The sequence below is a fragment of the Molothrus aeneus genome, chromosome Z (genome assembly GCF_037042795.1).
Source record: "Molothrus aeneus isolate 106 chromosome Z, BPBGC_Maene_1.0, whole genome shotgun sequence".
Lineage (NCBI taxonomy): Eukaryota > Metazoa > Chordata > Aves > Passeriformes > Icteridae > Molothrus > Molothrus aeneus.
This window is the reverse complement of record NC_089680.1, coordinates 11338436-11350566: the sequence shown is the minus strand read 5'-3', so window position 1 is coordinate 11350566 and position 12131 is coordinate 11338436. Positions and strand designations below refer to the sequence as shown.

General features: G+C 34.3%; 1 protein-coding gene across 1 annotated transcript in view; it reads right to left on the bottom strand.

The window, feature by feature from the left end:
• NIPBL (NIPBL cohesin loading factor) overlaps positions 1 to 12131 on the bottom strand; it is a 147214-nt gene that overhangs the window by 32075 nt on the left and 103008 nt on the right. The window contains exons 11-16 of the mRNA XM_066568764.1: positions 9288 to 9470; positions 4785 to 4982; positions 4530 to 4601; positions 4352 to 4441; positions 3084 to 3187; positions 1815 to 1901 (exon numbers count right to left, since the gene is read on the bottom strand). Of these exons, the coding sequence (XP_066424861.1) occupies positions 1815 to 1901; positions 3084 to 3187; positions 4352 to 4441; positions 4530 to 4601; positions 4785 to 4982; positions 9288 to 9470 (734 nt within the window). The remainder of the gene's footprint in view (positions 1 to 1814; positions 1902 to 3083; positions 3188 to 4351; positions 4442 to 4529; positions 4602 to 4784; positions 4983 to 9287; positions 9471 to 12131) is intronic.

Here is a 12131-nt window from a genome sequence, read left to right as displayed (position 1 = left end):
GATCCATTTGATTTCTGCCACTAGAGGGAATTCTTATACAAAAAGACTGTTGCAAGTCCATGAAATCTGTAAGTACACAACTTTTTCTGCTTCATGGACCAACACACCTACTATCAACTTCTTATCAAATATGTTCTTTTAGATTACCATAGGATACTGAGTCTCTGTATTGCTGTGTTTATATGAGGTACCAAAACAAACACAGATGAGGTTAAATATGACCATCCAGCACAACTTAAATACTGTAATAACATTATTACAGCAAAGCTAGGTAGAATTTATCATAGCTTCTCTGGTACAGACAGAGCCTCCAGAGAAAAAGGGTCTTTACTACCTATATGATACCACACTTCAACACTGTTGGCTTTCCTTGTGAAGATCAGAGGTCGGTGAAACTGTAACTGCTTTTTGCCTTAGGGGTAAGAGAACTTGAACCAATAGAACAGTGCATTATATTCATGATATACATAGAGAATCAACAAAAATCTGCAAATCAAGAGGTCCCTGAAAACTTCCCAGATACAATGGCTTTTTGGAATTTGCTACGTACACAAATAACACCTCAAGGGAAAAAAAAGTGTTTCCCCTAATTATCATGGAAATGAAATTAATATTAAAGCATCCTCTGCCTGTGAAAAATACACTGACATGGAGGTAAGATATTTTCACTGCACTGGAAAAGTAGCAACCTTAAATCTTAGGAGAGACTTTCTTTGCCACAATTATTTGAATAATTTTTAATAGTTTTAAGAAAATCTAAAACTAGTTGTTTTTTTGGTTTTTTTTAAGTTTCTTTTTTTATCCAAGTTTGCCTCTGAATTGCAAGCACTGGACAATTTAATTAACTTCTAAATAATTTTGAATTTTACTTCAAAAAACTAAAAGAAAAATATCACTTTAAAATCATTAACATAAAGACTTCATCACAATGAAGTAAACCAGGTAAACCAGTACTTCCTTTTTATGTATTTTTGTATTGGTCAAGACATTCAGAACCCTATACTGAAACTTTGAAACCCCTACAAACTATCTAGATGAAAGTATTTAGGTATCAAAAATGTGTCTGGTTTTCATGTGCAAGTTCAAATTCTTCCATTCTGATATAAACAACTACTCTCTTATTTCTACAGATGAGGAGGTTTTTTTCTTTAAAATTCAATTCTAATCTTGCTGCAATATTGCATTGAATAGAAAGTGTATAAATAAATACATTAAATGTGAAATATGGAACATCAGCCTCATAAAACCTCAAAATCTTTGAGCAGTTTTAGGTATACCTGGGAAAAAACCCATCCTAAAATACTAAACTTCCTGTTAATTTTATTTATATTAACATTGCCACTTTGTAGTGTAAGAACACTTAAATCTTAAACTTCCTCCTTAATGCTCAGGAGAAAGATAGACTCTATATGAAAACTGCAGTATCTCTTCCATTTTGTAAGGATGTTTTATGGACACACAACAAAGAAATGTCCAATAATGCAAATTACACCAGAATTACCATGAATATTTCAAGATGACTATAGTATCTAAAATGAAACAAAAAAAAATACAGTTGCTCCCAATATGTCTGTTAGTTGTCACTGCTATAGTAAAACATAGTAATGACAACTACGAAAATGAAAGTGACAACTATGAAAAATCACAAATAATTGAATTTTGCTTCAAGTATTAAAATTTGGCAAATTTTTATCACAGACATTATATCAGCCCTTTCACACACATACAGAGTATTTGAATCTATCACTAAATAGGACTCAAGTGAAGAAAACTATTCTGCACAATAGAGTGAAATTATGACATTTCAAACTCACGTGGTTAAGTAAAGTAGAAAGCTTGGATCCATCTTGAATATTCTTCTCCAAAATATTCAGAACTTTTACTGTTTTATCTGTTGAGAGCTAAAACAAATAAAGAAACAGGTCAAACAAGTTCAGGAATAGAAATTATTCCAAATTGCCGAAAAGAACATTGAGGAACAAAGGACAGAGCTTGTACAATCTAAATTGTTTCAACTGTAAGGGATTTGGCATAAGGAAAATGCAGATACTATAATGGAAACAGGCAAAATATATTCCAGGACTGCAATTAAACTGCATTTTCAACTAACAAAATCCACAGAAACAAATTTTTAAATTGCGTGTCACTAATATTGTGTAGTTATTTGCTTCTAGAAACATAAATTTACCAAATCCACGTATGATCTACAAATTCTAACTGACCATATAGAGCTTTGTTAGGAGAAAATCCATACTGCATAATCAAGCAGAAATTAATTTCTTGGTACTTGAAAGATAATAAAAGGGAAACATATTCTTAATATCATTGTTAACTTCAAAGAAGTAGCATGTTGAAAAAAGTAAACTTACTAATCTTCCATACAAGTCTGATTAAATAATTTGTGGAATATGTTAACCTTGTAGAGAGCCAGTTTCTCTCATCTGAATACTATTCACCATTGGGAGCAACAAAAAATTGATTTTATATAGATATGTATGTATGTGTATGTATGTGTGCAAAACATGGAAAAGTGGTTAACAGTGAGAATGATCAGGAAAGAGAAATGATCACGCCACCCACAAACTACAAAGGAAGGTAGGGAGATTGAAGGAAAATCCAGGAGGAATATCAAAAGTTTGGATTACAGAAGTTTGGAATAATCCAGAGTAATTATAATAATACATGGTTTCACACACACTCCACAAACCTAAGTGGTCAAGAGCAGGAAAAGAGTTTAATATAAAACTGCCCAAAGCCAAGAGCTCCAGGAAGATAAAAGGAAATCAAGAACACTGTTTCTAGAGGTGAGACATCAACAAGTTTGCCCCAGCAAAAATTCCTCTAGCTGACTGAGAAAGGGCAGGACACAGAGGAGGACCTTTCAGCAAAAATGTCTCAGCTTCAGAAAGAGTAACAGTTAGGATGTTGCAACTACCTAAGCACTTCAGCTAAGTGAGCAGAAGCTCAGCTGTTCTTCTGGTCCATGCGCCTTTGAAGAGGGTGGAATGTCATTACAGAAAAAGTAAGTTTTTTATGCTAATGAATATTTTATGTTCCAAAAAAGTTAGGGTATGAAGAGGTACCTTGTCCATAATGCCCATTGCCTTGATTTTCGCAGATTCACTACCCAACTCACTAAGCTGATGTTTGCCCAGTAGCAATTCCTGTGGAATCTCATCATCATCACCTTAAAAAAAAGAAAAAGTAAAAAATTAACAGTCTTATTTCTCCTAAGACTTCTAGGAAATCAGTATTTTTTATTCCAATAAGAATATGCTAACGGAAAAAGAGAGCTGATTGTCCAAATAGCCAGCATCTAATGGCTCCAAATAATTAGAATCTAACAAAGACTGATAATTACACCTTTTGCTTGTGTTGAAACAATGAATACATGTTAAGTATGACTTACCATGCCAATGGTTCTGAAACCCTATTTAAGAGCCTAACATGAGGCATGCACTTCTGAAAGTCACAAACTAAAATTTTTTAAAATATCAAACCCCATTTATTTCAGTACTTCTGCCATAATTTTCAATTCAGCAGAGTAAATCTTTAACTGTAGCCCTGAAGTTCAAATCTGGGCAAGAGCAATAAATAAAAAACACATATTAAATTAAGCACCTTGAGATAATCTGAGTCTTAACTGTATTTAGACAAAAAATCACATTACCAGACACAGAAAGATCCAATGACTTCACTTCTAAGGTAGCATACACTATGGCTTTAAAAACTATAGAAACTTGTTTACTATGCCTTTCCCCTTGTTTTAATCCTGTGACAAAGACGGTAGGAAAAAAAATTAACAAATATTCCATTATCCATTTCAAAAGAAAGTCACCTTTGGCAACATGAACTACTTCCTTAGACACTTAGCTAAGGAGGCTGTTTTTCCACTGAAATAGGTAAATGATGCAGTGTCTTAGCCATAAATGCACAAGGACTCTGCTGTCTTAATTGAAGAATCATATCTGCAAGTAGCAGATTTGTAATTATGAGCCTCAGACATTGCTAGGAAGAGAACCATATTGTTTACATATTTGACAGAAGGTAACACCCTAATGACATCCCAAAGAAGTATCCTTTCCACTCCAAGGGAACTGGAAAGGATACTCATTATGTTTTATGCCCCTTCTGGATTCTGCAGAGAGGAGGAAGAAGGATCTTCAGGCAGCAGCAAGTGAAATTGGAAAGGTAAAGGCCACCACTCAAGGTAGAAGCCATATAAATCCAGTAGGCCCTAGCAAGTTTTCACATGAAATTAAGTCACCATGAAGGAAGTTCAAAAATACCAATAGTTTTTTCTCGGGTTTCTAATTGGGGTAAGCATTTTGAAATTTTCTGATGTATTTACCAAAAGCTGTAAAATCCATGTCTTCCAGATTTTCCAAAATATTCTCTATTGAAGCAGTAAACCTTTTGAAGGTTGAAGAATCCATCATTTCTGGTGGAAAAAAAGGAAATTCATAAACAATTATCTTAAATATAAAGCAGAAAATACAAACTGTAGAAAATAAATCTTATAAAATTACCTTCAGGTGTTAGTTTAGGTTCATAAGCTTTCCTCTTCTTTTGTTTTTCTTTCTTCTTCATTTTTCTAGCCACTAATTAAGAGAATAAGGAGTAAAACAAACACTTTCTTAAAACTTCAAGAAAGGATTATTTACATTTCTTACACTTGTATTCAATATTGCATGCAATAATGTCCACTTTAAAATATTAAACATATTCATTTAAAAAGCACTAGTATTATGGAATAAAATTAAATCCTTATAGTGATCAGTTACCCTCGCTGAGGCTAGGAGGAGGAGAATAATCATCCATATCAGAGTCATCGGGACTGCGATTACGGTAACGGCCACTACCAGAAATCCTCCTTCCTTCATGGTAATGACCACTTCTCCTATGGTCACCAGAACTTCTCCTGTCATGCTCTTCATACTCCCAAGCTTCATCTCTATCCTTTTTGTGTCTCTTACGAGAAGCTAAAAATAAATGCATTTTCATTTTAAATACAAAACTTACACTTTTAATAGCCCAAAATCAAGCATTTTAAAATATTTGAAAGATGTGCAGATGTAAGATTTCGGGACATGGTCTAGTAGTGGACTTTACATTAGTTGTAGATTGGATTTGATGGTCAAAAAGGTCCTAAATGATTCTATGATTTGCAAGTCCAACACTCTTCTATAGTATTCTCCAAATCAAATGGACATTTAGGTTATCAAATACAATTCTGTTAAGGATTACTTATTTTAATGTTTTCTTTTGAATTACAGTAGAAAAACCGTGCTTAAAACTGGCAAAGATACCAGAAAACATTTATAAATATGAATTTACAGCACATTTGTCTTTTTAAAAGCAGATTAGGCAAAGCTTACTGGGTATCCATATTCCAATTCACTGATTGCCTTATCCATCTAACACACCAATGAGTTCCAATGAGACTCGATAATCTATTTTCTAAAAGATATTCTGTTTTGTCAAGACAACTAAAATTTTGCCTTGGTATATACTGCGGGAAATTTGTGTAAAGGAGAAAGCTGGAGTCACAATTCTGGGCCAAACAGTAAGCCTCTACCACAGATAAATATTCTAATTAATTTTCATGAAGGACCATAAAGCCCAGCAAAAGTGAATGTTGAAGAAGCTGGAGCAAATATTGCATAGAGATTTGGTGGAAATAAAATGGGGGAGCAGAATGACAGTTCTCTGTTACTTTCAAAGAAAGTCTTGCATGTTTTGAAGTTGACAGAGTGCTCAGTTTTAAAGAAAAGGAAATGGATGAGCAGGTAGCTTTCTCCACGAAATTAGCCAACTTTCCTTTTTTTAACATGCTCAGCTAACTGAGCTACCAAAGAGATGTCTTACACAGACTGTATTGCAAATCTCAAAATACTTCCAAAATATCACATTCCAGACTGGCAGTGTTTATTCCCAGTTTATTGCTTCTGGACCTGCATATAACAGTCCTGATATTGTGTGTCTCTACCAAAGTCTCCTTGGCATGACTGTATATAAGGTTGTTTCTGAGCAGAATGGCTCAAAGCATTTATACAGAACTGGAACTGAACTGAAAAGTTCTTACCACAAGCCATTTATTAAGAAACGTAACATACCAGGCTATAGTCAATAGTCAGCCTAGGATCAGAACTAATAAACATAAACCCCTGAGGGAACAATTCTGTTTTGCAATGAACCCTAGAGGTTTCAAATTCCAAAAATGCAATAGAGGTGGTCCAAGTCTTTAATATAATAACTCAGTTCAGGTTTCAAGATTTACTGCATCTGGATCAGACTTCCTTGTGGAAAAGTACAGTCATGCTCAGGATGGCAGAGGTACTAGCACTGCCTAAAACGGTTGAGAGAGTTCACTGTGACTGAAGCATTGGTGAGCCATCTGGGACCACTCAGTGGGTAGGAAATTGGCTAGATGGTCACACTCAAAGAGTTGCCATCAAGGGCTTGATGGTCACATGGAGACCAATGACAAGTGGTGTCCCTCAGGGGTGGGTGTTGGGGCCAGCACTGTAACATCTTGGAGACACTGACAGTGAGATTGAGGGCATCCTTTGCAAGCTGCAGACGACGCAGAGCTAGTGCACTGGAGAGAATGGATACTATCCAGAGGGTGTATGTATCCAGTACCAGGCTCTAGAGGTTAGCTTGTGTGAACTCTTTCACGAGGACATGGAGTCCTAGGACAAGGGGTAGTGAGTTGAAACTGCAAGAGAGCAGGTTTAGATTAGAGATCAGAAAGAAAATCTTTATGTGAGGGTGGTGAAGCAGCGAGCAGGTTGCCCAGTGAAGCTATGGATGCAACATGCCTGGAAATGTTCAAGGTCAGGCTGGACAGGGCCTTGAGCAACCTGGGCTAGTGAGGCATTCCCACCCACGTCAGGGAGGCTGGGAATAGGTGATCTTTAAGGTTGCTTCCTAAACCTAACTCAAACCATTCTATGATACCTGGAGTAAATGTACTGGAGAAGAAACTAAGAGGAAAGCATTTACACATCTTAACTGATTCCTTTACCCTGTGAGACAGTGTTTTGTGGAGGCAGATGGCCCTTTCTCCAGTTTACAAATTATCTATAACACTAAGCTCTGTAGGATGAATTCTGACCCCAGTTACATCTCCACAAGAAAAGTAACTTCCAATATTGCTTTCTGGCAGAATTTTAGATTGACCAGTTTATCAACGCTGCATGACAAAACAGAAAGGGTTACAGTTCTATTAGCTCTACAAGACAAATAATGTGAATATTGGAGCACCTATTCACAATCACTGCTCTACAATATTTACTTTGAAGTCAATAAAATTGATTAAAAAAGTAAGCATTAATAACATTTCAAGAGTTAGGATTGATTTTATACATAAATAAATACTATGTGAATATAAACACCCAATTTCCTTCCAAATTCTGCCAAACATGTATGCAATATCACATTTAGTAATTACTGTAAGATAATGACTTCATCAATCTTTAATTTCTCCTTATTTAGTTTAATGGCATGTCCATTCTTAATGAAATATTCAAAGAAACTTCTCCTTTTCTATACTAATCACTGTTTCATATTCTTTTAAGTTCAGTTTAAGACAAACAGAATAATTAAGAAACATGTATTTATAACAATACAAAACTATTCAGTGTACTTGCCATAGATCTTTCACTTCTGATAGATCTTTCTTGCCATAGATCCTTCACGTCTTGTTTTAAATTTAATTCAGTTCTACAGTATTTCTTGAAGAAATACTGTAATTTATTTTTAAATCACATGTATTCACTGAATTGATTAGAATGATGGCCAGATCTCTTGAGTGGATATACTGAAACTAGAATTCCTCAAGGCATATAATTATTGTGAAAGTTTTCCTTAACTTGTTCTACTTTGTATTTGAGAACTTCAACAGCCACTATGGCTAATATATAGATTAAGGTATTTGAAAGTGTTTACAATTCTCTCCATTCCCAACCAACTTAAATAACTTTGCTCAGTATTTTTTTTTTTTAATTCACTGTTCCAAATTATTAACATCATATAAGGGTGATACGATATGGTAAACAAAGAATACAGAATTCCTGAATGAAGCAAGTCATCATTAATCCTTTGCCAATATTTAGACTGATTACAATTGACCTGAAGACATCGCATTCATGGACAAAGAAGTATTATTCATTTATAATTAAAAGGGAAAACAGACAAACAGAAGGACATTCTTTTCAGCTTTTTTGATAAAGATCAAAGGTAACAGTGTTATAATTTTCATGTGCAAAACCACGTTTGTTTATGTCGGATGAAAACTTGAAACATACTAAGAAGCAGAGCAAACAAATCTTTCTCTTTTGGACCTTAAAAAATACTAAACCCCAAAACATTATATTTTGTGAAAGTTCATTAAGATGTTTCTATAAACAAAAGTGCAAAACTTGGGAAAAACATCATTATAGGCAAGATTGCTTCTCAGGCTAACAGGTTTCTCCTGTAGCCCTGCATGGCTACATAGTTCAAACTAACTGATTCACTTTGTTCTAACAAAGTGCTGGCTAACTGTACAACCACAGAAACTACCAACCATACTTCTATCAACAACTAGGAAATGCCTTCTTAACTTAGAGGCAAACAACAATTTTCTTTTTTCCTTAGGAACTTTGTTCAATTGCACAGCAAAACTCTAAGAGAAGCTTCCTCTCTTCCTTTGAAAACAGTTAATTCAAGAATAGTAGAAGCAGCAAATGGTATTTTGAGAATTCATCAAGAATAACTTCCATTTTTCAAGGAATATGACAAGAGAAATATTTTAAGAAACATCTGTGCAGTAAGATTCTCAATTTATTATGTTACAAAAATTCAAGAGGGGATCTTCCACTTTTCTTATCAATAAAACTAAGAATAATTCAAGAATTTATTTAGTGAAATTTGTCTCTGTGCACACCTGTATGTAAATTCTGTGCTTCTTTAGAGGATATTTTCCTTAATCTGAATGGTTAGAAATGTTTTATGGTAGAAATGAAAACAAAACAAAAAAAAAAATCTAGAGAGCAGTTTCCAGTAAAGTAATCAGGAAAATAAATTTAACAACACACTGCTTTTTATCTTGGAAGAAAAATTGCAATCAAGTAATTTTTCTTTTGAAAGAGAAACAAGGGTTCTTGGCCAGGCAGTTACCAGGACAGCAAATTTGGGACTGTATGTTTTAAGGTAGCCAACTTAAAAAAGACGTGTCTCTTTTTGTAAAAACAAAATATTAGCTTTTTTCACCTTAAGGAACAGAATTATGTACTACTTACATTCAAAAGCTTCTTCACTGTCATTATCTTCATCAGAACTGATTTCAGCATATTTTGGTTTCTCATTAACTGTGCTACGTTTGCGCTTGTTCATTTTCACACGTTCACAAAGTGGCATGGTGGATTCAATCTCTGCCAGGAGCTCAGGAGGCAACTCCTTTAACACTGACTGATCTATGCTACCTATTAGTGGAGAGTAAGAAGAGCAAATGTGAACCTGAAGACAAAAAAGAGGGACCAATACTACAATCCTGTCTCAGGAACCACTCAGAGGATAACCACTAGCAATCAGTTAGATCACAGTTAGACAGACCTAAATGTATTTGACAGCCCTTTTTTGAAGTCCACACTACAAATAATAACAATGAATTGCATACACATTTCCTTCAATAAAATGTTTTCAGTCATAAAAATGAATTACCTTTAAATCACCTTTTCAATTACCTTTGTAGAATGATATCCTTGCTCTGTTCCACAAAGTTTAGTCTTATTTCAGTTCATCCTCTGAATTTATCAGGTTTTCTAACAGTTGTAAGTAAATTATGGATTCTTAGTCCCTCATTAACATTTCTGTTTACTATCATTCATAGTAATTAGCGTACCCAAGACAGTATTATTCCCTTTTCCAGTAAGAACAGACAACCTGTGGGAAAACTTGTTTGGTCATGTGCCTAAATACAGGCCAAATCATTGACAATTCAGCTTCTGCTTCAAGATTTTTTCTTACCTCCTGCTGGTAGTTTGATGATGCAACGCAAATTGTTGCTTGATTTTTTTCAAAACAAAATTGAAACATTTTTATTGAACACAGACAAATAGCTAGCTGAACCACAAATCAGGTTTCTTTTCCACGGTGATAAATAGGTAGACAATATCACACCATTCTTATAATTTTGAAACCAAGATTAAACCCATGTGCAGTTAGAATGAAAGAAATTTGCAGGCAAATTTTTCCAATTGACACAAGGAAAACAAATCAATTCAAAAGTATTTCTTTGAGGTTTGTTTATTTGATGTCCTATTTTTATTTATCGAAGAACCTACTATAGAGATTTGCAGGTTGTCAGACTAAACTGTTAATCTTTTTCCAGCAACAGAAGAAACATTTTTGCCGTAAGTGCCTCTCTCTCCTTCCCAATGCATACTATATTATTTAGAGAGGAAATCACTTCCAAATTGTTATACACATACAAATCATCCAAAAAAATCTATCTCCTGGATGATAATACACTTTTTAATTGCATTCACTACATCACTACAGTAAATTTCTAAAACTTACGTCCATTTTTTTGTTACTATCCTAACTTTTATTGCAAGATGGATTTTTTCTTTCTCTTTTTAAACATCTTTCTTTGGAATTAGAGGAGTATTACCATGAGATTCCACCATCAAAATATACTCTGCAAGTCATTCAATAAACAATTTAACTTCAAATATTAGGGTTTTTGAAGCGACATAGTGAAACATAAACAAAGTATAGTGATAGTTAAAGTTGTCCCTGCTTCCTTCACATTGTGCTCACTGTTACCTATTTGTGTTAGGTTGCCATCCTTATACATTCAAATTTCTCATGTACCAAAGCTACCTAAATTATCAATATTGCTTTTGAAAATGCTGAAAAACATTTCATGGTGTGGTTGGCCATGTTTCTCAGTTAATGATTAATTTTGTGGGCTATGCACTTGGCTTCAGATGGGTGGAAGTACAGCAGCATGGGCAGACCATTTTCTCTGTGTGTAGCAGCAGCTGCCTGGATGACAGCCAGGTCCAGGCTGGATGCTGCAGAGCTGTGCACAGAGCACTGTGTCCCCATACTTTCCTATACAGTGCATGAGGAGCTTACACTCAGCCCCAGAACGCAGAAAAATTTACATATACAAGTTTTAAGACAATTTCCACAGATGAAATTCATAGAGGGCTGTAAATCCAGGTACTCTAATAGGTAGTTTCAAGTTTATGTCCATTGGTAATTTCATTAAAATCAGCAGGACTACACACGTAGCATGAAGTCTACAATAAATCTGGCCAAACAAAAACATTGCAAAAGACAGCTACAAGTAAATTAATTAAAGTTGCATTAAATCCTCAAATAAGAAACAAAACTAACAGGCTATTCTATTGTCTCCTAGGAATATCTGTTCTTGCCTTCTTTTCTCAGTGACTTTTCATTTTGTACTCATTCTTTAAATATAAATAAAAAATCACAGCATTCATTAAACATAAGTGAAAAAAAAGACTACTTTAAATATTTGTAAACCTAATTTTATTTCTGTCTCAAATTTTTCAAGTTTCTATTTCTCCAGTGATAAATTCAACTACTGCTTGATTTGCACTCTCTCCTGTTACAGGTATTTCAGATTACTGTATAAGTTTACCCATTTTTCTTTTATTAGGAAATAGGTAAAGCTTCCTGTATTCAAGTAGAGGACACCATAAAAGAGAACAGATAGAATTATTATAAAACTCTTTAAAAGCTATCATTGAAATTTTTCTTTCTGTCACAATGTTCCCTGAAGTAAGTGTGCCACACACCCAGTTTCCTTAGCTGCTGAGGATTGTAAACAACCAAATCTATGGAGTTTTACTTATGCCATACAGAGGAGTTAAGCAAGACTGTACATGTATGTACAATTCTAATATATATGGAGAAGGACTTATCAACCTTTCTGAAGAAAATCAGGGATATTCTGTAATTTTGGTCAAGTCTGGAGCTTGTTAAGATTTATTTTACTCTATTAATTACACTATCTTGAGTTAGGGCAGCTCAAAAGTCACCAGAAATATTTTACTAAATTCCTTCTTTAATATCTTCTATTTTATAATGTAGGCACTATTTTTTTTTTT